The following is a 25,307-nucleotide window of genomic DNA, read 5'->3' on the forward strand; positions in this document are numbered from 1 at the left end:
CACAGGAATTTCCTCTCGAGGCTTTTTGCCCAGAGCTGTTATTCCAATGACTCAGTTTTATTTTAACACAGGCCACCGTCTAAGATATAGTCCAACTGGAATTCAAGTATCTCAGTGGATGTTTATACTGGACTTTTTACATGTCTAGACTGTGTCTAAAACTGTGAAAATATAGAGCTTGGAACTAGACTGCTGTCAGTAAGGCATTCTTCTACAATGATAACATTATTTTTTATTAGACACTGGAATAAATGTCATGGAAACAGAAAGGGTTTGAGTTATTTATCCACCTCTGCAGAATATTGTAAATGTATATGTAAATGTTTGCCAGCCATGTAACATGACTTAAATCAAGGTAATGTATTCATATGTACTTTGTATCTGATGCTAAATTAATTTAAATTGTTAACAGCATAGCTTTACCTTGTTAGCTCTAAGTTTTTGCACCTCCAGTCATTGCCACTAGATGTCACATATGTTTTACTCACCAAATCCCATCTCATGAGATTAGACAATTTGATCCTTTTCTAAATTGTTGTTTAGAGTAATCTGGCATTAACACTGCACCACCTATGGTCTGCAGAGCCTTGATATATTGTGTCATTAATCACCCAATTACTTTCCAAATTACAAATATTTGTGTCGCTGTATTTTCAAAACCATCGCAGCCATGCTATTTGTCCACCAAAGCATGTGTCCATACTGGGTTAATGTTGTATATTCTGCATTTTAAAATTTGACGATATGTTTATAATTGACCAATAAAATGGGTCCAGCTGTCCTGTTACTAGTTTTAGGGGCAGGTGTGTGACCCCCCTTTCCCTTTCCTCGCCCCAATGCTCATCTCTATTTAGTTAGGGGTCAGAGGTCACCCCCTGGATCAGTTGGCTCATGCCTCCCTGTGACTGGGACAACATGACAGAGATGATGCCCCCCCCCCCCCCATCCTGCACACACACTTCCACAGCCCCTCCCCTTCCTGTTTTTCTCCGTTCAGAGAACAAAGCCACCCCAATTGGCCAGGCTTTCGCTCATTAGCCCGTAATCAGCTCAGTGCAGATGGTGCAGGGCTAACTGCTAGGCTAATGGCTTTAACCTGGCACTGCTTGGATTAGCATTTTGGTGCCAGACCTCCAGCCAGTAGACCCAGGAGGGACCGGGCCAATTACTAATCCTAATCTCAGTGGAGAGGACTGGGGCTTGTGAAGTAAGGTGAGGGGGTATCAACCACCGTTATCTGTGCTGTGGTGTCTCTGGGCCTCTTCACTTACATTCTCCAAGTCAGACTGTTGGGTCATTTGTAAATTGAGTTCCATTGAGTTCCACACTGAGTAAGAATTTGAGGAAGCAACTGCGGTAGATGCACTCACAGTAGTATGTCAGCCCATTTATGATTGTTCTCCTTTTCGATCTATCGATCGATTTGTCCATCATTTAACCATCTCTTGCAGTTGATTTCCTGTTATAGTGTTTAAAAGGCTTCATTTCACTCTATATCTAAACAGATGATCATTGGTTCCCAGAACAGAGCATTGTAGTATTTGACCAATAAAGAGGCTGATTGGTTGGTAGTCAGTCTGCTGTGACCAGCTGTGACAATGACAACCCCAGCACCCCCCTCACACACACACACACACACACACACACAGACAGACCAGCACCATCTGCTACTGAGAGTGCATGGTGATTAGCAGGCTAGGACCCCCACCCTGAACCCCAACCAACCTGCACTACCCTCACTCAACCCAGCCAGGGATGATATAATAGCCCAATCTCCTTTTTGGCTTTGATTAACTTCTGTTCAAGTTCCACCAACCCCCAACTGTTCCACACTATTTTCATTTAGATAATGACTCTGCACTGTACCTCTGGGCTATGAAGTTCCTCTAACTATAAAATGGTCAACACATGTTTTTCTCATTCTGACCAATAGCACTACTACATCTTAAAACCTCAAGGAAAACAACATAATCTCAATGTAGAATATCAGTTATGAGTTATGATTGATGAAAAGAAAATGTCACAACAGAAAATGTCAATTCAGCAGCCAGTAAACTTTATAGCAGTCATTCATAGCTCATTATGGTTTACATCACAAATTCTAAGGGATAATGACAGAGCACATGATTTAGTAATTGATTCCTCACTAATACTTTGTGAGAATTGATTTCCCTTGTGCTGCACTTACCTTACCTTACCTGCACTTACCTTGGGAAAGTGAAATCCCTGTACCGCCCAAATATCCCTATTCCCCTTGTCTTAAAACATAACCCTGTATGTCTGTCTGTTGTAGTAAATGTGCACATAAAGTTGATGTGTTTTTTAAAAATCATTTCAGTGTTTGTTTATTTGTTCAGTGTATCTTGTGTGTCTACAGTATCTAATCCTCAGTGTGTGCATGTGTGCACGTCTGTCTGTGTGTAGCAGATGGCATTAGTGCCCCCTGAATAGATCAGATTAGTTGCAGGCCGGGTCAAGAGCCTGTGAATGGAGTGTCATTGATAATTAGATGTGTTTATGTCCTGACAGTCCATTCTCATAAAGCAGGCCAGCACTGCTTTATGGCCAACTGTAATAACTTGATGAGATGGAAACTGGAGAACTGGATGAAGCTATTATGGGGACAAACATGGAAAATCTAGAGATTTTGAACTTTGAGCAAAGAAGGCTGTTGTTCAGTACTGAAAGGTCATGTGCTTAATGTAATATGACGTTGACAGTTCTCAGTCATTGCATGACAGTTCTGTGTGAAATAGTAAAAGTTGTCAAATCAAAAGGAAGATAAACAATGGCTTTGTTTTTGAACATCATCATTCCCTAACACACACTATACCCCCACAACTGTAATGACAGACAACTAACCCATGTCTCTATGGAGTTCACTGGCACACTGGCCCATTGAATATTCACAGTACAACACTGTCTCAGCCCAGCCCTGGGTGAAACAGTCCAAAGTGCTCTATGATATCTCACGTGGCAGTCAATAGTGTTTGTTAGTCATGGTTCAAGTGCTGAACAATGAGTACCTTTCAGGCCTGGCCTTCTCGGCCTTAACACTCTTCCTTCCAGCCACTCCAGGCAGCACTGTAAAATCTGGCACGAGCCATCGTAATCCATTTGTGTGCAAAACTTGCACTGCGCTCCTATACAAACTCACGCAAACGCTCCCAGTTACTTTCCCTCTCCATACACACACACACACACACACCCACACATACACACACAAACACAAACAAACACATGAAAACATACAGCAAGACAGGCACGCATTCAAATTGATTCAGATCCAATCTCAATCTTTATAATCTGAAACCAATGCAGAGATTACAGCGTGCCTAATCCAGAGGGCTAAATCACTGATGGGTTTGGCTTTACCATTTGAGGCCCAGCGTTGGACTCACATACATTAGGCAACATTCAGGTTTTAATCAGAGCTATTTCTGGACTTCTCTGTCTGATTGTCAACATTTGATAGTAAAGCGAGTGTTCCCACACACACACACACACACACTCAACAACTTTTTTCACTCTTGCAACGAATGCTCCTTTTACAGCATGCCTCAACCTGGTCATTTGAAAACAGGCAGTAATGGCTGAAAGGCATTTACTTGCTTATTTGCAAACAGGCCTTTGGGAAAACATAGGCTATCTGAGAGGTTGAAGATAATGGGAAAGTGAGTGAGAGTGAGAGTGCAAAAGAGAGAGAGACCAGGAAGTACCAGGCTTTGACTGTGAGGCTTGTCCTAGTATGAAGTTTATGTCTTGAACAGTTCTGTGTGCAATTTATGAACTGTGATGGTGTCTTTGGTGGACATGCCCCTTGCAGTCTGTGAGCACTGTCTACACGCACAGGATCCATTATAATGTGTATATTTGACTGTGGGTGTCTGTGTGTGTACTGTATATATGTGTTTGTGTGGTTAGGAAGAAGGGGTCTGGTCGAAGGGTCTATTCATTTAGGAAACTGTGGATGTGGTTAAGGGTCTGGGATAAAACCTCTCGTCACTTCCAGCACTGGATGCTTGTTTTTTTTTTTTAACCACATTAATTTATAAGGGCAACACACCCTTACCCACAAACCCACCAACCCAATTCCATCCTCTTATTGGACACTGCCCACAACCGAGGATTTGCCACAGTCAGGTATAATTACAACTTTCCACATGTACAGACACACAAACACAAAGCAAACACGCCACGCAATTTGGGACCTTAGACACTAAGCCCACGCCAAGCCCACGCCAAGCCCACTCACCATTGCTAATTACAGATTACACACACACACACACACACATTTCAATCCTTTCTGTGCTGTGTTGAATTAAAAGCACATCCCCTGCCCCCCTCCCCCAAAAACAATCTCTTTCATACATATGTTCACCATTTCCAAAAAGCCCACCCCACACCCCGCCCTGTAGGCCCACAGCCTAAATAGAGCATGTGGTTTTTCAGAGGCCTGGACCAAAGAAAATAGACCAGCAGCTGCAGGAGAGGAAACAGCTCTCATTGCTTATGAAGGACTCTCATAGAGACCCGCGTGAAAAGCCCAGCACTGTGCATTCATCGGGCAATTGTACACAAGCGCACAGTGCATAATGGTCGACTCAGTCTTTAAGTTTGCAAGTGTCTGAATATGGATGTACAATATGTCTCAAGGTCTAATAACAGAGGCACTTGTAAGAGGCCTACATGCAGTTAGTAGGAGTAATATTCAACTCAATTACCCTTGTTTAACAGGACACCCCCAGGCACAGATCCCCCCCACCAGTCACAGAAAGGCAGTTAAAGGATGGCAACCCACAATTCTATGGTGGCACGGCGTTGTGTACCAGCCAGGGAATTGTAATGCCCACCATTCATACTGTAGCCCCTAGATCCTTGTTGCTAGGATACCTTGTCCCACCATCTGCTGCCGTGGAGACAGGGCGGGAGGCCCAGGCACAATGGAGAGGCTGGTGATGACCGGTTGAGGTGTCTTCCCTTTCAGGACATCCCATGTTCAAACATTCAGACAGACATCGATTTTAATGGTTTTTTTTGGTTTTTTTTTACAGTGAAACAGATGTGGGAATAAATGACTTTCCATGATGATCCCTCAAATAAACCACGTTTTTACGTAAAAAACAACAAACAAAAAAACATTATGTGTTGAATGTCAGGATGATTCGACATAGTTGTTTTTTCTGTTGAAGCCATCTATATTATTGGTGTTGTAAAGACATAACATTAGCTGATAAAACATTAACTGATAAAAAAAAAACACAGGATTACTTTTCAGATCAATCAAATGAGAATCTTTATTGAGTCCCCATATTTTGCCATCATCCTTCCTTCCTTTACAAAAGACACTAAAATTGAACCATTTGAATAGTAAAAAAGTAGGAAATCTAACTGTCCCGCAAGGGGCCATAGACAGGCAGAGCATACACTAAAGTAATTATCAACTGAATAAATGAATAAATAAAACATTTAATATGGCTATTTACATTGTGTAATACAGTATCATAATAAAATGTGTATGTTTCTAGTGAATATACAGGTATTTAACATTGTAATTGTCCAAAACTAAGCGTTATATATCAGAGGACAGCCAACCTAGCAGCAGCTCTCGGTCGATCACAATCCTTCATTCAGTGACTTAAGTTATCTCGGCAGGAATATTGATTGGTCAATGTATTGCTGACTATGAGAGAGTCTTTGGTTTTTCTGCTAGGATGTTTTGTTGGGTACTTCTAACATTTGTCACGTTATGGGGCTTTCAATTGGTTTCAGACTTCTGTGTTGGTGTCACACTTCAGTCTAAGCAACACAAAATAACATATGTGTGGCGGAGACAGACATGGGTAAAATAGAAGCTCACAAGCAAATTGATTGTGATTGTTCAAAAATATTAATTTAGTCACAGCCCACTACCTCTGATGTCTTAATGTCTGAATCTCCAAACTGGATACATTGTTCAATCATATGCTTGGACCTAGAAATTCAATTTAAGTTTTTTTTTTATTGAAACCTATTGGTAAACTATTCCTTTATTCACTCTCAAAAAGACTGTCAAAAAGCCTCTCTTAAATAGAATGTTCACTATGTCAGCCATGAGCTTTCGTGACAAGCTTAAAAAAAAAAAAACATTGGATCAATATGCCATCCCCACATCCTAACCTTAACCATGAAGGAAAACAAATATAACAAACTTCTTTAGATAAGTCTTGGAGCTGATTGAACCCATTTCTGCTAGACTGAGTTGCTTTCTGAGGGAACCATGCTAACCTTTTACCCTTTTATTCAGATGAAATGTAAACCTTTTGTTCACCGCACTGCTCCTTAGACACATCAACAATACTGTAAGACATTAAGAAAGGGTAACAACAAGTTACGAAAGGCAAAATGACCACAAAACGTGACATCTCATTTGAAAGATTGCTACCATTTGAATGGTGAGGGAGAATCCATCAACGCTGCTACCTTTTCACAGAGTGGGGTGAAGGGTGGGGGTTCAATGGTGTACCAAAACTAGACCGAAAATAAATTAATAAATACATGAATTAACTTAAAACACAAGCTTGAATAAATAGAAAAGAATATCTAAGAACAGCAAATATATTTTCTTTGTTTCTTTCCTGGTGGACAGTCAAGCAGTTTTAATCTCATTTAACAATTGGTGAAATGTAACAATCTCAACTATAAGGTGCTGATTCGGGTGACAGTTTTGAATGACTTGATCGCCAATGAAGTGCTTTTCACTGGTTAGTCTTGGTTGTATACAAAAGACTGTCATGTAATCCGGTGTACAAACCAAACTCAACTGGGAAGAGGGCAGAGGAACAAATAGAGAGTCCTAAAATGGATGTGCATCTTGGAACTGAGGTCCAGCCTGTTTCCTGTCCAGCGCTATGGTCAATGGCCACAAGACGATCCTTCTTTATCTCATTTATCACATTGAAACACATTGGGTGACCTCTGACCTTTTGGGCTGTGCCCAGCATCAACATGCTACGTGGACACGCATGCCTCTCTGTGAGTGAAAGGGTATGAGTGTCTGAATGTGCAATAGTCTGAAGGTTAGTCCTTTCATCCCCCCCAAAAAACTATACCTCTCTCGTAAACTCTCTCCCGCCCACGCAATCACACACACACACACACACACACACACACACACACACACACGTGCGCCAGGGACACTCATACAGACTTGTGTATGTGTGCATGTATGGGATGGTTAAGGTTTGTGGGGATGGGCTAGCAGTAAACTTTGTACGTGAGCCTAATATCAAGCCACACCCCTCTTTTGTTAAGCCACGCCTCAGTTGCCTGGGCCCCGCCCACTCAGTCCCAGCCATTGTCCTTGATCATGTGAGCCAGCTCGATGATGAACTTCCCTTCCTTATACTTCTGACTGCTCTCAAATGCATGCTCCTGCAGAGATAAAGTAAAAGATAGAGAGAAAGATCAAGAAATAATGAGAGAGAATTAGAATGAAAAAGAAGAATTGAGAGAGAGAGGAGGGAGAGAAAAAGAGGGTCAGAAACAAGTAGCAAACATCGAATTAGCATCACTGGAGAATCTGGAGAAAACTGAGTACTCAAAGCAATTCAATCTGGGATCAAACATAATCTTCCACTCCCTTTGTTGTTGTTGATGTTCCTAATCCGGAATTTATCCAGTATTTGCGTGTCCATGTCAAAGAAAAAGGGCTTGTTTGGGTACTCCCATGCATCAATTTGTGCGCATATGTGGATCAGTGTGTATTTAAGTAGATGTGAGCGTGCGTGCGTGTGTGTGTGTGTTAGTGTGGGTGTGTGTGTCTGTAAGACTGGGTCAGAAACACCTTTGGCAGTGCGACCATGTGAGCAATGCATCAGGCCTGGCTGAGAGTATAAATAAACTCTCCCAGCTGGTAGTGCTATGAAACACCACAGGGCCGCGTGTTCAACGTGTCTCTTACACTGACCTCCACACACACACACACAAATACACACACGCATAAATATACACACAAATATACACACACAGCATTTAATTGTAGCCACCAACAGCCACGATGTGGCTTAGCCTACATAGTTAGCCTAGAATTTGGGCCAACGATGACGGGAATTTAGAACAGTCATTTGTCAAGTCAATACATGCGGTCCTTATGTCTATGGGTCAGGTCAGTCAGGAAATATGTCCTTCTCAAGCTGTCAAAACTGTTGCTGTAATCTTAAACATACCCATGTCCAAGCAAATACCAGCATCCCCTATGCTCATCGTACAGTATGCCAGACAAAATACCCTCAAGAGGCCCTAAAGGTTGTTGTGTGTGTGTGTGTGGGGGGGGGGGCACTTACATATTTCCAACCTAGCGTGGTTTTACAGTTCTCACAGTAGATGTCAGCCACCGCATGTAGTCCTGTCAGCAGTACTCTCTCCTCTGCTGGGCCGCATCCTACGTTCACCCTGAGCAAGGGAGAGGGGGAAGGATGTTAGGAGAAGGTGTGCCAGGAGACCAAAAAATCCTGTTTCAATGTCAGGATACTTACACGGAGTTGAAGAGGTAAGCTCTGCCTTGACTTCCTTGGAAAGACTGAAAACAGAAGGGAACAAAAACATTTTTTACAAGGGCAGTGAGAGGACAAGGCAGAAGATTGTGTGTTATCCCAACTCAAAGATACTTGTCTGTGACAATTCTATATCACTTAATCCTGTATTAACGCTATAAAATCCAGAGAAAACATTATATGGTAAAATCAAGCAACTCAGGCTTTTGGTGGGGCCCTAGCTTTGCTTTTCCATATGGTCGTAGAGGAAAACCCACCAATGGGAGAGACATTCTTGCCCCCCACAAAGGGCAGTATGGGTAGCGGGGTGAGTTAGTGTGCAATGGGGACTCATTCATGGGTGTGAGGCCACACAAAACAGCACCTGCACTGGGCAGACTGTCACATCGAGTCCATACTTATAAGGTTCACATGCATGTCGCGATCACATTCAAAACCGAACAGAGTTCTTCTATTGTGTATCCATCTCGACCTAGAGGTGATTCTAAATGTTTTCCACAGATGTCTTTCACCCTCCTTCTCGTCTGCCAGTCTGATTGGAAGGGATCTCTGTCAGTTATTTTGGGGGACAAACCTTGACGCACGGGGTGGGGGTGTTCCCTAAAGCACACGTGTAAACCCTTCAAATCATCAAAGGTGTGGACTTCAACTTAAAACCAAGCCCCGGTCAATTCCGCCCCAAAGAATCAGCGGTCTCCCCCTGCAGACGAGAGAGAGAAAAATTCCAGCTATAGAGATGACCTGCCGAGTAAACGTCCAGCTGAACATTCAGCCGATTCTCTCTACAGTCTCTTCAGCGGGTAAATTTTTACGAGTCGTCTTTTTGGAGCTTTCCGTTCGATTCGGCTCGATTTCCTTCTTTTTTTTTTCTATTCGGCTTGTGCGGGGGGGGGGGGATGTCTGCTCAGGCTCTGCTGGGTAGGAGCAGATGGCTGTGACTCTGGGCTTCAGGGAATCAACTGCCTCCTTCCCAGGCGCCAAGCTCTAGCCAATCAGGGCAGGCCCAGGGCCCAGATACAGGAAGTGGGTTTGGATTCGAATGGGAGCCAGTGGAGCTCCTAACACCAGCAGGGCAGAAATGGACCACGGGGAGAAAACACAGAATATTGATTAAGAAGAAGAAGGATTGCTGGTGGAATCTTGAAATTGCCATTTGTGTTGTGCACACGCCACACGTGCGTGGTGACAAAGTGAAGATGCGTGGAAGAGTAAACCGCGTGTCTGAGGGGGCATCTCCACACCGAGTCTAAGGTTCGCTTTAAAACATGCTTATGAGAAGCATCATGTAAGACATACTGTTACGTCGCCATACAATTCAGCCTTATGTATGTTTGTCCCTCCTCTCTCACCTGGTCTCACAGGTTCCGACCCCCCCCCCCCCCCCGGTTGATCCGTTCCGGATCCCCCGTTGGTCCAATCACCAACCATCCCTACACCGCCGCCCCACCCATTAAAGCCGTTCCCGTCGTCCCGAGTAACACATATCCTCACTGCGTTTCTCGCTCCCTCTCATGGAAACCCTATGAAGCCCTTACCTCACCCGCCACACACCCACCCACACATGCAGATTTTATGCATCGGCCGTCAACATTTGCTGCCATGGCAACTACATGACAGATGAAGGGCAGCCATGTCTGTCTGAGGGACCAAGACCGGCGGCGCGAGGCTGTGTCGAGGTTCGTTATACCGACTTTAAGACGCACGAGGGGGTAGTATTCTCACCGCGGGTCTATTTCCTTCTTCTTTTATATATATAGCTCTTGTTTTTCTGTCACTGTTGGGTTGGTGATTTTTTACGAACACCTTGATGGGCTCGGGGCTTTCTCTCAGCAAACACATGCTTCACATGTGCAGGGCCGTGTGTCTGTTCTCAATTTCCTGTGCCCTCCCCATTACATATCACATACAATAGGCATACAACCAGGGGTACGAAGTGAACTCCAGTCAACTTGTCCAAAAACAATGGCCAACTGATGTTATCGAGCAGCCAGGAAGTACTGGAGACTGGGGCCGGGAGCTCCATCGGAGCGGAGCTACTTTAAACGTGATCAACAGGAACTTGAGTTGAAAACGCAGGCCAACCAGTCCTACTTCCCAAAGCGAGGCCCAATGGTTACCTTGGAGATGAGCTCGTCGTGGTTGGCCAGGTGGGCCCGGCAGTGGATGCAGCTGTAGGTGCGGTGGCAGTTGGGCAGGTAGGCCTGGAAGGTCTTGGAGCGCGTCATGACCACCGCTGAAGGGCCGGAGGTGGGGTTGGCCGGGGCGACGGTGTTGCTGTTGCTGGGTGGGGTAGGGGGGCGGTGCAGGAAGGGGCTGCCGGCCCAGGTAGGCTCGCAGGGGAAGCACCGCAACACACAGGTGAGGGCCGTGGTGGGGCGTGGGGTGGGAGGCACACACCTGGACACACACACACACAGCATGGAACCGTTAACAATACATTTTTCGAAGCCTAGTAGGCATGTAGCTTATCGACTTACTAATAGAGACTGATCATAGTTTGGATTTTTCAAAAAAGCTTTCAAGCTAGTTCAGATCCAAAATGTATGGGACTCATGTCGTTTTATGAGGTCTTTAGGTTTCTATTGATCTGTCAGAGTTCTGAATGGGGAACAGACATCATCTTTCCCAACATAAAATAGCAAGCATGTCCAACACAGAACTGTTTCACGTCACGGTTTTGACTTTATGGACTCTCGCCCGCGCGCACAGTCAATGGTGGAGATGAGCAGGGAGGCGATGAGTGATGACCTTGTCTCTGCCCGTCTGGATCAAGACCAGCCAGGCTTCAGAGGAAGCACACTACAGACTGACTCACTGGATCTACATCTGTGATGACACACACAGGCGCGCGCGCACACACACACGCACACATACACAAACACACACACAGAAGTGGTCTGTGTGGCAGATGAGTGGGCAGGCAACGCCACCACTCTAGATATTCAGCTGTTCAAATACAGGATGGTAAAGACGTATGCGGGTGGGTTGTGTTGGTTGTGTAAGAGTTGCTAATTGAAAGGAGGTTGAGTAGACTAGCATTAAGGACAGTGCAGTAGAGGGCTCGGGAACAAACAATGCCATGGTGACAGACATACATTTACATTTCACATTTCGCAGACGCTCTTATCCAGAGCGACTTACAGTCCGTACAGGGACATTCCCCCGAGGCAAGTAGGGTCAAGTGCCTTGCCCAAAGATACAACGGCATTCGGCATGGCCGGGAATCGAACCGGCAACCATCTAATTAATAGCTAAGTTGCTTCCTTAAAAGGAAAACACAACAATTCGAACACCTTCTGTTAAAAGATGACACAAAGTAGATGGACGGAAAATCCTCAAGACAAAATTAACCCTTGTATCCCTGACTGTAGTGCACACCATGATTGCACCCAAAATGACTTGCTTATGCTAAACCACATCCCCTAATCAAATGAAGGGTTAGATACGCAGAGCTAATCAAATGTATGGCGAAGAGATTAGCAATGCATTTGTCGACACACACACAGGCAAACAGGAAAGGACGTGATTAGTGCCAGACTTCTAAGAGGGTTGTGACATCAGCACTGAGAAGGGTTAAGCAGCAAAGCCAGTTGCTCAGAGGAGATGGAAAAACAGATTGAGACGCTTTCACAGCCTCAACACCAAGTCAAACAAAACATCTCAAGGCAACATCCCCCACGAGTTGGCAGATTTCTATCACACGTGCGATTCCAATCCTCTCATTCATATACAAGTCTCAACCTCCCAACACATATATCCATCATGAACATGTTCATATTCGTCTATTTCTAAACCATTCCTGGTGGCTAGGTCTCAGTCCATTGGCTGAGGGACTGTTGACTCCGCCTTTCTGTATTCAACAGTTGGCTCTCTTTGTTCCGACATTTTCCGCAACAGAGGCTTTACATTAGCTACATTTCGTTTGTACGTTATTTTGTCTGGTAAGCAAGCAGACAGACTATACCTTTGTCTCATTCCACTCACACACACACACACACACACACACACAGTGTACATAGTAGAAACATAAGGAAAAGATACCTTTTCATCCAATAATCACAGATAGGCATCCATCAATAAAACATTCAAAGGACAATATGGACCAGGCCTACTCTTTAGGGGCCCTGGTGGTGATGGGGTGATGGTATAGTAACAGCAGGCTGCCAGAATGCTCACCACCCACTGTCCCCTTTCAGCAGAGTTCACACTAGGTAAGCAGCTCATGCCACGCACGCCTGCCGTGAAACGCGCTGACTCGGTCGCAGTGGCACGGACTGGCACAATACGGAGGGGGCGGGGGGGCACCCACTGGAAGTATAATGGAAACGCTGAGGCGAGACCTCTCCGGAGTGATAAGGGCAAGGGTCGCCTGGCCGGTCGGAGTGACAACTGCGATGCTATTAAGGGGACACCTTTATTTTTGGTCCACTTGTCCGTTTGTGAGTGTGCGTGTGCCTGTGTGTGTGTGTGTGTTTCTGTGTGACTCGTTAGCCTTTTATCATGGTACATACACACACACACACAGTCAGCTTGAACAAACAATAGCGTCCCTAATGACTCGAGACACTGAATTAGCCCAGTCTGCTAAAACAAACACTTCCAATCTTGACGCAATCAGTCACATGATAAAAACCCGTGTAGCGTAAGGACAGGACCTGTCCTAGCTTTTGTCGTCTGCGATTCAGATCCATAAATCAACCAATTATTACTTAACCAATACAAGTTGGGTGGGGAAACTGCAAAAATGACACCCCATGTGCTGACAAAGAGCTTGGCAAGGGCTACTGAAGCCATTCATTGTAAGCTTTGTCTATGGGCAACAGCTGCAACACCTCATACAGCGTGTGTGTGTGTGTGTATATGTGTGTGTGTGTGTGTGTGTGGGGGGGGGGGCTGCATGTGACACCCATTGGGCAGACATCATTTGCAAGTTCCAGCCTCTCATTTGAATGACAGACTCCATCCAAAAAAGGCTTCCCCGAGGGCAAAACCAACTCACTAGGCGACACGTGGCCCACTATTCACATAGCAGCCAAGCTTAGATAACACCAGGAATGGTCCAGCATCACTGATAAGTACAAACAAACTCCCAAATTTAGCGTTATCACATCTTATCTTAACCAAAGGGGAAGAATTACATCCAAACAACCCTCATCTCAACAAGATAACAGACACAATGTCCAACCGGGGTGTAAGGACAATATCAACCAAGTCTCGGAGCAACAGTGGCCTCCTACATCTCAAGCTTCAGCTATCAAACTAGGAATCCATGGAGAGATATTGTGACGCTGTCTTTTATCGAGCGGTGAGTCAATGTGACTGAAGCCCATAATAAGATGTTGAGGGCTTGGATCGAAAAAGATTGGAATTGAGTTTGGAACGAGTCACATTTCAATGAGCTGCAAAATAAACCATTTCAAAAGTCACGGATAGAAACAGTCCCACTGTACTGATGCCTCTTTATTGACCTAACCCAGGCCCTGCTACTTGGAAGTCAAAAATAGAGACAGTAAACAAACCTAAGAGGATGACGGAGGATATGAGGGCAACAAGGAGACCAGGGCAAGCATAAACAACCAAAAAGGCTGCGAGAGAGAAAGACCCAATGAGAAATATCTCCAAGAGGACAAGGAGAGAGAGAGAGAACATCCTAAATGAAGGAAAGCAACAGAGAGAAAGAGAAGCAGGTCAGACAGCGTCTGCTGCTCGACCGTCAGTGACAGTCCCAACAGCACGTCTACAGAAGCAGACTGGGCAGGCGTCAGTATGTAGGCCATGGGCTGTCACGTCACCAGGCTGCACAGATGGCTTCCACTAGCACAGGGCTGCTACAGTAGGCTAGCATGCTAGGCTAACATCCCACTAGCCAATGGGGGGCCAACCTCTACACTGAGCCTGGCTAGAGGCGAGAGATGATAGGGGTTGTGTGATTGATATGCAGACAGATGTAGACATGCTGGCATAGTGACTCCCACAGACTAACAGAGATAATGACTCACACAAAAACACTGGGAAGCTTTTTTTTTGCTTGTGTGTTCTACGCCAACTTCCCTTCTATTGCCATAAAAAAATCATCTTTCATGGCGCCACTTGCAGAGACGTGCCATAAAAAGAGAACTTGACGTATCACATGTTTCTAATTGTGTGAGGAGAACGCAACTTCATTTCAATGTCTCAGATGGTCAATGAAAGGCAGTAAACAGGTTTGACCAAGTGGAAATGTGTTATACATGTCTTGGCAAAGCGGTTTCATAACCCCCTCAGTGAAAAGTTTTATATGGCTGAACAAGGGTGGGGTGGCTATCGTCAGCTTTTCTGTGGATGAATTCACAGCCATATTCAGAGTCAACATCGATGTGCTTTATAAAAACACAGGCCAGCACTCAGGTTAGTTCGCAGGATCTCAATAACCTTCTAAGTCAATGACAGTGAGGTGCTCATGTACTGTTGCCTGTACAGACATCATATGCATACAGAGTAGCAGACTGACTCAAATCCACCTACCCAGACTGCCCGAGGGTCTAAGCACTCCCACGCAGTATTCTCTCTCTCCAGCACCGCCTGCCAACTTGGTTCACAGCAACAATCTATGGTGTTATCCTTAAAAGCAAATAGCTCTAAGGGCCGTTGATTTTAATTCAGATTTGAAGCAGGGAAGTACCAAAAAAGGTTACTGGCTAAGTCGTAGTGTGCATCCATTTGTGGCTATTTAAATTGGGTAAGCTCATCATAATTGAGACAATACAAATATTAAATGTTCTACGGTCAAACAGCCTAAGCAACACGACGTCTTGAGTCCATGGACCGTCATAAAAAATAAAAAATAACGAAGACATTAATTAGTCAAGCGCTAATCAGCTCGCCAGCTGTCACCCTTCATGATATCGTTTTATATTGCCTCCTAAAAATAGAATTTATAAATTATGTATGCACACGTCAGTGGATGAACTGACACAATCATTGTTTACGTGCTGTGGAACAGACCACGACGTCGCTGTGAAATGATCACAGAACAATACCAAGCGCGTTTATGTAACGCTTCGGTGCCAATGGTTTCTCTAAATGTTTTGACAAACATGCACATGGCCGCAAAAAAACATAACTCCAGACCAAAACAATGTCATCACGCGGTTGCACTTCCTCTGCAACTTCCCATGTTACGGAGCGCATGCACCGCAGTCGTCCACTGTTCTGTTATGGATGTGCTGTGCAGCTGTGGTGCAGAATACGCCACTGCCAACTTTATGGAACGGACGGTGTGTAATTTAACCCCGTGCATCCAATGCCACTGTGAATAAGATCGTTCCTTCTCGCATCACAACCGCAAGTCACACTCCACGAAGCACGAGGTTAGACAACTGTCATTAGAATTTATATTATTATTTTTTTGTCATTTTGCTTTACCGATATAATAACTTTCGATGCTTAGATATCTTTTCGGAGCAGTAGCCTACAAGTAAACAACAATGAAGGTATTATATTTACCTTTTGACAGAAAAACCCTCGTTGTCTTTTGTTGTTTCGGGTTTGCAACTTTATATGTTACAGTCTCGTTTCATTTCTGTCTAGACTTTTGTTGCTTCGCGTTGCGTTCAATGCACGGACACCAGCATAGGATGTTCATCGGATACTGTAGGTTACAGCGCACCGCTCGAGTTGATGTTATTGCGCATAGAAAATAACCTAGTCTGGAGGTGAGTGACAGCCTTTGCAACCAGTCAATGTAACATTACGGCATAGCAACATCCTACCCATTGGCCAGAGATGGCAAACTCTAACCAATCATGCACGCAGTATATAAATACTGTAAGCTACTGTTCTGCAGTTGTGTTGGAAACCAAAACATCAACACTGCCACACTATTCTGGTATAGTAAACGACTTAGTAAGCATAATGTGCAAAAACTAAAATAAGCATTATGTTTCACAATAATAGTGGCATTGCTGTTCATGCATATTAATTCACTTTTAAATGTATTCAAAAGGAAAACGATATCACAATTTTACAGAAATGGTGTGTTCTTGTTTGTTTTTAGGTTCCTTTGTGTCGTGGTAAACTTAACTCCCCAGAGTTGCCAAGTGAACCCACTGGCATGGCTTTTCCTAGTGGCTTGACCAATAGTGACAAAGACCTTGACGAACAGTGTCACCCAGTGGATATAGCAGTATCCCTGTTTGTAACATTAAACTGACGTCAGTAGGAAAGACACACGGTTCTGAACCAATTGTGCAAAACCAGTTAGGCTTTTCTCCTGGACAGATGGCCTTCAGTCTATGCAACAATTAGTTTACAAAATTAGGTTTGGTTCAGGTTATGCTAGTGTAGTCCACCAATGTAGACTAGTACTTTGCACTTCAGCCACCCAGGAATAAGGCTGATTTGGAAGAATTTATTGACACTAATGTATTTATTCCACTTTTTGTACAGAATCAGTAAACAGCAAGACATAATTTACTTTGCCCTTGGCACATCATGAAGTTACAAAATAGGATGAACACAGAAAAGTTACCTGTAACTAAAGTAGTACATTTGGGATAGGGAATGGGATTTACTATGAAGACCTACTTCATCTGTTGCTGGAGGTTACCAAGCAACGACAGCAGACATCACAGAGCACAGAGAGATACCCAAATAGTAGACGAAAGACTCGTCCGACTCGACCTGTCAAACAGCGAGATGGTTGCACACGGGGGATTAGCCCGAGTTACTGTTGTGGGACGCTAGCCGTGTTAGCGCGCAGGATCCCCCGCAGCACCTTGTAGTTGGTGAGGGGCTGGTTCTCTTTCGGGGGGTAGCAGGGACCGCGCTCCGTGACATACGAGTAGGGGAACCGTAAGACCCACAAGCTGTCAGGGGGGAGCACTAGTTCAGTGTGCTCAGGGTGAAACACTGGGCAGGGAGGAGAGCCTGGCTGCACCTGGAAGAGAAGGAACCACAAAGGGGAATTAGGATGCCAGCAGTCAAATCATCTGCCGAATCATCCAAGTTGACATCGTTTTACTCAGCAGTTTGTTTGATTACTCAGCAGTCATTTAACGATGAGGTGAGTCATGTCAGATCGAAACGTCTGAAGACAGATTTGACATGCACATTTTCCCTTAAGCGAGTGCTTACTGCTCCATTCAGTGCGTTTTCGGGCGTCATCCCCCGCTCACCTGTGGGTTGAGAGTGATGTCCAGAGGAGCGTCTGGCACCACGACAAACAGTCGTGCCAGCTGGGCGTAGTGAGGTTTCAGCCCCCGGCCCTGGGCAGGAGAGGGTATATAGAGCGGCATGTCAGTATTCAATGTCCTCGTCGCTGGTTCCTTGGCTCCGCCAGGTCCCAGCACCTTCACGATCTTGTCCGGCCCGGAGCTGAAGAAACGGCGCCCTCTGCTGTCCTCGTACTCAAAGCCCACAAAGGCTCGGGCCATGTCGTCTCGTCGTCTTCCCCGCCCCAGTCCACCTGCGCTTCCCCGTTTCCCAGACAGGGCCTTATTGGGGGCGGGCCAGGAGGAGGAGCTACCGTCCAGGGGCTCGGCCAATCCCGCGTCCTCCTCAGACCGAGAGCGAATCACCACGTCCCAAGGCAGCAGGAAGGACGAGCCGGGCAGGAAGCCGGGTTGTTCGAGACCAGTGTGGCAGTTGTAGGCTTTCGCTGGGCCTAGTTTGACCAAGGACCAGCTGGAGAACTTAGGAAGCAGGCCCTTGGGGCAGCCTGAGTGGAGCATGCCTGGTAGGTACTCTACTGTGGACGGCTGGCGGTCCACCAGGCTGGGCCTCTTCTGTGGGCCCTGGGCCTCGCTGCCCTCTCCATCCCCATATGGCCCAAGGCTATCTGTGGACTGGCCCAGGCTGAGGGCCAGGCTGAGGCTGGTGCTTTCTCCTGGGGTATGGGAGTGGGTGGTGGTGGTGGTGGTGGTAGTAGTAGTGGTGGTGGCGGTAGCAGTGGGCTCCCTCTCCTTCAGCCTTTCCCCATCCATGGGCTCTGACGCCGGGCCAGAACCCTCAGAGGGCATGGGCGCATCGTCACATGCCGGGGCCGGGTCGAGGGTGCTTGATTGGAAGACGGGGAACTCGATCCTCTCCAGCTTTCCACAGCATTTCTCCTCTAGCATCTGGGGGGGGGGGGGTTTGACGAAATAACACACAGTTACACAACTTTCCCAGGTCTCACAGTATGTCACCATGTCTGCTGAGTTCCTTAAGGCATGAATACTAACCTGAAAGAAGTCATAGTTGGCAGCCTGGATGTCAAAGGGGTCCTCGCGAGGCGCTTGCTTCCGGCCGCAGTTGCAGGAGCTGGTAGATCGCCCCCTGCTGTTGTGGTGGAGTACAGGAGGGTTGCAGTCTATCTCGGGCTTCTCACCTGTAAAAAAAAAAAAAACAGTCATAAGTTAAATTTCCATAATCCCTAGTCACCAAATCCTAATGTTGGAATGTCTGCATTAGTCTGCTCCCCCCATAACTGCACTTCGATCAGAACTGATGTTTTTTTTTGTTGCTATGGAGAAGTATTAGAGGCTTTACCTGGCTGTGGAAGCAGATGAAACTTGTGGACGCAGTGTTGGTCCGTGAGGCTGCGCTCCTCGCACAACTGGTGCCCGTTGCTCCAGAACTTGTAGCAGTCTTCGTGCAGCTGCAAGGCGTAGCGCTGGAACGCGACCCCTCGCGCATGCTGACTGTAGACCCTCAGGGCTAGAGCAAGCTGGTTTTTGTGGACTGTTGTGGTGTAATTGTGGGGAAGGTTGGACTGGTAAGCACTGTGGGCCAATGGCAATGCTTTTTGACACCTGTTCTCTGAAAACTTGGCGTCTGCGTCGAGGAACCCCTCCAGCACTTTCAGCTGAGCCTGCACTTTGATTGCGAGCTCTGCGGTTTCTTCTTCCGTGTTGTCTATCATGACCTGGTACAGTCTAGAAGCTACTTGTGCCCATTTGGAGTAGGTTGGCAGTTCAAAGTGCGAAGGCTGTGGGTTGCGACCAACACTGTCATCAAAGCCTTTCTTGGTAAGTACAAGTTCTACATGTTGCCATAGGAACTCTTTTAAAGTGCAGTCTACTAACTGACCACCCGATGACATACTGCTGCTTTCCACAGTGAAAGAGGGTTGTCTTGCTAAATGACGCATCTGTTGATAGCGTCTTGGCCCAGATACAGAGGTGTTGGCGTCATTTTCCCGCAGGGCACAGTTGGAACGCAATTGACTCAGCAAAGCACCCACTGGGTCCTCCTCTGCTCCTGGTATCACATAAACAAACGCCTGATTTGCAGGTACAGTGAACAAGCAGTTGCTGCTTTGGTTTGTGAGAACTCGACTTTTTCGGAAAATGCGGTAGATTTGGTCCTCCAGAGCGTGTTGAAGACGTCTACGTGGGGAGTGCTTTTTCGGCTTGTCTGGGTTTCCACCTGCATCCATGCCGTTTCCACCACAACCACTAACTCGCATAACTCCGTTCATTTGAAATACAAAGAGCAGACGTGGGGGACATGGGCGGCAGTTCAACTTCCATTCTTTAGATATGGGAGAGTCCTTGATGGCAGCGCGCAGTAGTGGTAAAGCTTTTTGACGAAACGCATCTAGAGCACGGAACAATCTGTCATAAGAAACATCGAACGAACACGTAGGGTGGACCAGAAGAAGAACATGGCAAAGAGAGAACAGATAGAGCAGATGCAGACAGTGTTGTTTATCTGCTCCTTTCCAGAACTCGTGCGCTTCAGAGTGTCCAATTCCTGCACTAAGTGACTCACAAGCTCGCAGAAGCTGTTGGTTGTCACACACTGATGTCATTATCAAATACAATACGCGATTTTCCTGGCTGTAGTACGCCTGTATTAGACTTCCACCGTTCTGGACTTCCGTCTCGTCGATCCCTCCAAAGAGAGGGAAGATGTGCTTGTCCGCCAGCGTGTTAATAAGGGATTCTTTTGGTGACCCGGGTTGCATTGCGCTTTTACCAAATACACCCAGGACACATAGGCCTTCGTCTTTGTACAGAGCATCTTCAATAACCTCCGATTGTAAGAGCGAAGCGACACTCATGGGAGCAGCCATGTTCATGCCCACAGTAAAAGTAACAGCAAGCAACACGGACAATTAACAGCTGCGCACATCCAAAACTTCCGGGAACGTCAAATATAATTGACCGTGCAGTTACGATGGCCCTTCTGTGTTCCACTGTTGTGACATTCTCAGAAAAAGCAACATATATTTATATAAATTATTTATACAGAATGACATGACAAGAATGCACGATGATGATATAGAAACATTTCATTTAATCTAGAAGTACAAGAAAACAGACATTGTAACAGACATTTTATTATGTTGTAAAAAAAGGCACAATAGTAGTTATAAGATGTTAAAAAGGAAAATACATTTAGATGTAAACAGTTTTCTTTGGTTACAGTAACATGAGAAATACTGCATAAGACATAAGCCACATAAGCTTTTCAGGGTACAGGACAAATAAAAGACGCACATAACAATAATATAAAATGGCTCACAAGTTGATTTTAACATGTTCCCTCACATACCATTTATAGTGATTACCTCACAAAATATCCTCAACATTTAATAAATGAAAGAGTGAACTATAATTCACTCAGTTTTGAGTTTAGTTAACTCAACAAAAAAGTTTTACCACAAAATGTGAATGGTTTTCTGTCGGCCCTTTAAACCAGATATTTAATTGCAAAATTTGATTATTTAACAACAAATTTCTTAAGAAAGCAGTGATCATCAAAACTCTGCTTGGCTAAAACATTTTGCAAAGATGCAAGCCACTATTCAGTACTCATATTTCATCCTCACCATATTGCACAATTCTGCAGTGTATAAGCAAGCAAGCATAAGGAAATTGTGCAAATGCATTGTGCAAGTGTCAAGTAGACAATTCTCAAGAAACACCCTTTCCTCTTTCAACGACACAGTTGCTTTGAACCATTCATACACCTCCTTCCCACCTCATCCAAATTGCCAGCCACGTCTATTGAGAAAAAACTAAATTCAATCGTCATCAAAGCTTTCATTAATATTTGTAGACGTTGGAGAGGGTCCTCTTGGCAAAGCACTCTGAAAGGACAAATAAACCAAACAAACGTGTCACTTCACAACATACACGTGGGCCATGTGTTCTATACAAATGTGGTTCACGTTAGAATGAGTGACAAACCTTGAACTTGCGCCTCAGAGCCTGGGTCATGATGGGTGTGAGGCCAGTCCCTGTCTCCATGTTTTCCTTATTGAGCAGTGGAGTTCCACCGGGACTCCTAGAGAGAGAGAGAGAGAGACACAGAGACAGAGAGAGACAGAGAGAGAGGGACAGAGAGAGAGAGAGGGACAGAAAGAGAGACAACATATTTCAATGAAGAAAACATTTTTATTAATATGTTACTATGTTAATATATTAATATGTTTGTAAACTGTACTATAAAAGGTGAGAGGCCTACTGTGGAGAGTACAATAATTTATGACCAAGCTTATTACTGACCTGTTGATATAAACTCTCTTCAATGGTGGGCGCAAATTCATAGGGCTTCGATTTGGTGTTCTACAGTGAAAAGATAAGAAATCAGAATTCTAGTAATATTTTGAGATGCGTATACAATATATACGGTTTTCCGTTATACGATCATTACGTAACTCAGTGGTTCTCAATCCTGGTCCTGGGCCCCCCCTGCCCTGCATGTTGATCCAAATATATGGGTCATTATCAAGCTCAACAGAAGCCTGATAATAACCCATTCATTTGAATCAGTTGTGTCAAAGGAGGGAAACATCTAAAACATGCACGCTAGGCGGGCATAAGGACCGGGATTGAGAACCACTGACTTAACCATCGTTAGGCAACAAAACGTACACAAAAGCAGTATGTACAATGTATGACAATCTGAGAGTAGATTCATGAACAAGAGTAGCATGTAAAGGGTGTAGTACCTGCTGATGCTGAAACGGACTTTTGGGAGCAGGTCACCGTGAGAGCGTTTCAGACGCACTGTTTGCAGGTCTGCTAGAGTGACCAGAGGGGTTCGCATCTTTTCTGGAGACTTTGGTGGAAAACATGACTCAGTATGGGAACAATATCAAATGAGTTACCATCAGCGCAATCCCATACAAGCTATCTTTCAAATCTACCTCCGGGCCAAGAGGGTTAAAACGAACAAGTATTGGCTAGACATTGCATACATTAGAGATGGCCTCATAAACTAGGAAGGGCATGACAATGAATGACAAATGAATTGTAAAATAACGCCTACCTTTACTTTTCGGCTGTTGCGTGGGACTACTTTTTTTAGTTTGACAGCCAGCAAGTCCCTGACAGTCACAGGAACTGGTCCGTCCTGCTTTTCCTTAGCAATCTGGAAGTTAAAAAACAGTTAGTTGTACTGTATGCGGATTACAGGTACGGTAACTACAAATGATCAGTAGCAGTCAGCAATCAACCAGCATTATCTCTGAGAACGTTTGACCAGGTGTTATAATAAAATATATTTTTGGTACTATTGGACTACCTGTAGACTATTGGAGGACACAGTCCTTTTAGCAACGAAGGGTTGCAGGACAGTGATGGACGGGGGAGGAGGTGGTGGTGGGGGGGGAGGAGGAGGTGGTGGAGCCGGCGGTGTAAGCATTGGATCCACACTGGATCCATAGGCCAACATCGGAGATGATGAAGGAGGAGGGTGGGGTGGGAGCTGTAAAGGAAGTGGACCACCAACCAGAGTGCCGTGGCACCGACAAACAGTCTGGGCAGCACCTTTATCCTTTTGACAAAAGGGATTGGTGAAGATAAACACGGTATTGTTATTTCTCTTGTGTTTTGTGTAATGTCCGGATTAAGTGGACCTGTGTATAATTCCTAGTGTGCATGGAAATATAACAATTCCAACCTGGAGAGTAGAATGCAAGGCTCCCATCTCCTTCTGCAATTCCGCCATTTGATTTTGAAGAGTCTTTATTTGTTGAGTGTAACTTCTCCAAAAGAATATGGCATTCACAAATCCAGTAAACACCTGCAGTCAAAGTAAAATACATAAATAAAAGAAAAAGGTCAATTCAACACATCCCCATTTGTGTAATAACAGCCTTGTAATGTGTACTTCTTGTCAAGGGACCTTGTCTTTAAACTGGGGGGTCAGATGGCCGAGCGGTTAGGGAGTCGGGCTATTAATCAGAAGGTTGTTGGTTCGATTCCCGGCCGTGAAAATTGACGTTGTGTTCTTGAGCAAGGCACTTCACCCAACTTGCCTTGGGGAGAATGTCCCTGTACTTACTGTTAGTCGCTCTGGATAAGAGCGTCTGCCAAATGATTAAACGTAAATTAAACTGACACAGGCAGATTATAAATCAAGCACCAAGGGTCATGATGACTCAAGCGTTACAGTGAGAACATACCCGACACAGTTGGTTCTTGGAGACTTGATACGCACGGCATACCGCACGCAGCAGCCACCGCACATCTAGTAAAGGAACCCATTTTTGTGCGGTCTTTAAATGGGCATCTTCAATCTGGTCTGGGCTGGTTTTCCTAATCGATTCCCACTTGTCATGTCTGAAGATAAACAAAACAAACCACATTGATCCAAAATGGGTTATTTTATAGTTCCTTCTTGACGTAGTATTGTACACTAGAAAACCACAACAAACTCATGATGTGCTTAGTTAACACTCACTGTATGGCTGTGTTTGGTTCTGGAATGGTCTGTGTTCGTTTACTCAATAACGCCCATCGTCGACTGCTGTTCCTCTTCTTCCTCCGTCGTATGAAGGATTTGCTTGGTCCCTGTAGTACACAACATGGACAACTATCAAGGTGACATGTACTTTAACTGGCTTGCTAACAGTAGGACGTGCGTGAAAGACATAGCTAGTTACAACGGAAAGTTAAATAAACACCCCGCAGGAAATGATATACCAAAACTGAATAGTGAATACCAGGCTACTTTAACAGTTATTAACTGACACCTATAAGAAAGAATGGTTCTTCTTAAAAGCATAATATCCTCCAGTCTGCTGGGGTTGCTATTTTTTGCCTTGGTTTTTTGAAAAGCCATAAATAAATAAAACTTGTCATATTCACTGCTGAGTTGACATTCTTCTTAGATTCTGAGACTAATTGATCAACTACATCCTTTGACACTTGAAGCATCCATGGACTCACAATTGCTCATCTACAAACCATGAAACGGTGGTTTCCCCTGTGTATATAAACACCACGCAGATTTCCCACACTGTCAAAAAGCCGTTTGTCTCAGAGTAAGACAGTAAGACACTGGGCAGTACAAGACACGTTAACGGAAGTAGGCTCGTTTAGTGTTTGGTACAATTAAAAACGTTCAAAAACACGATGATTATAAAAAAGTAACTTCATTGCATTATAGTTCATATGTTATGCAATTCCAAAATCCCCCCAGGAATAACCGTTAAACCCGCATTTCAGGAATTCAATTTGTCCTCCCTAGGTTACCTCTAGTCTACTAGTGCAGTAGTTAGCCTACTACTGTTAGCAAAAGTTAGCTAGTACCTGACTAGCAGTAGGATATTTTCGCACAAGGCTAGCCTTGCTGTCGGTGTAAATTGGTCTCAACCTCAAAAATATATCTCTATATATATCCCACGGTGACATACCCATGATCCAGCCATAAATCGTTGTAGATAATCAGCGAATGAAAATATAATTTGTTAGCAGCAGCTTGCAGCAAATGGATTTCAAATTTAGTACGGAATATTTGTCCACCAATCAGACAGAGTTTAACGAACGACTGGAAAAGTACAGCATTTGATAGGCT

The 25,307-nt window shown here is 44.9% G+C and overlaps 3 protein-coding genes and 1 long non-coding RNA gene across 6 annotated transcripts; 1 reads left to right on the plus strand and 3 right to left on the minus strand.

Annotated features, from left to right (window-relative positions):
• Positions 1-5,271: 5,271 nt before the first annotated feature.
• ypel2a (yippee-like 2a) lies at positions 5,272-16,205 on the minus strand. Of its 2 annotated transcripts, XR_014734564.1 has the most exons (6): positions 16,020-16,205; positions 10,652-10,931; positions 8,517-8,560; positions 8,325-8,433; positions 6,425-7,413; positions 5,272-6,339 (listed from the first exon to the last, which is right to left on the minus strand). XR_014734564.1 is itself a non-coding variant. In XM_084683982.1 (5 exons), the coding sequence occupies exons 2-5, from the start codon at positions 10,757-10,759 to the stop codon at positions 7,324-7,326; spliced, it is 351 nt and encodes a 116-aa protein (XP_084540108.1). In that variant the 5' UTR covers positions 10,760-10,931; positions 16,020-16,205; the 3' UTR covers positions 5,272-7,323. The 2 variants fall into 2 exon arrangements, 1 of the variants encoding a protein (XP_084540108.1); XM_084683982.1 differs by having other exon boundaries at positions 5,272-7,413.
• LOC146246076 (uncharacterized) lies at positions 15,739-16,720 on the plus strand. Its single transcript, XR_014734565.1, has 3 exons — positions 15,739-16,006; positions 16,104-16,228; positions 16,570-16,720. It is a non-coding gene; the product is annotated as an uncharacterized LOC146246076 (long non-coding RNA).
• Positions 16,721-16,909: 189 nt separating this feature from the next.
• Positions 16,910-20,613, minus strand: smg8 (SMG8 nonsense mediated mRNA decay factor). The gene is made up of 4 exons (XM_084683981.1): positions 19,044-20,613; positions 18,737-18,882; positions 17,690-18,631; positions 16,910-17,451 (listed from the first exon to the last, which is right to left on the minus strand). Exons 1-4 carry the CDS (start codon positions 20,575-20,577, stop codon positions 17,239-17,241), a joined length of 2,835 nt encoding a protein of 944 aa, XP_084540107.1. The 5' UTR covers positions 20,578-20,613; the 3' UTR covers positions 16,910-17,238.
• A 165-nt stretch (positions 20,614-20,778) lies between these two features.
• On the minus strand, positions 20,779-25,272 carry prr11 (proline rich 11). Of its 2 annotated transcripts, none has more exons than XM_084683774.1 (10): positions 25,147-25,272; positions 24,192-24,301; positions 23,914-24,070; positions 23,409-23,531; positions 23,031-23,282; positions 22,776-22,877; positions 22,456-22,565; positions 22,010-22,069; positions 21,692-21,788; positions 20,779-21,591 (listed from the first exon to the last, which is right to left on the minus strand). In XM_084683774.1, the coding sequence occupies exons 1-10, from the start codon at positions 25,159-25,161 to the stop codon at positions 21,526-21,528; spliced, it is 1,092 nt and encodes a 363-aa protein (XP_084539900.1). In that variant the 5' UTR covers positions 25,162-25,272; the 3' UTR covers positions 20,779-21,525. The 2 variants fall into 2 exon arrangements, with proteins under 2 accessions (XP_084539900.1, XP_084539899.1); XM_084683773.1 differs by having other exon boundaries at positions 25,043-25,175.
• Positions 25,273-25,307: the final 35 nt, after the last annotated feature.

The sequence above is a fragment of the Hypomesus nipponensis genome, chromosome 20, assembly GCF_054491055.1.
Source record: "Hypomesus nipponensis isolate SF chromosome 20, ASM5449105v1, whole genome shotgun sequence".
NCBI lineage: Eukaryota > Metazoa > Chordata > Actinopteri > Osmeriformes > Osmeridae > Hypomesus > Hypomesus nipponensis.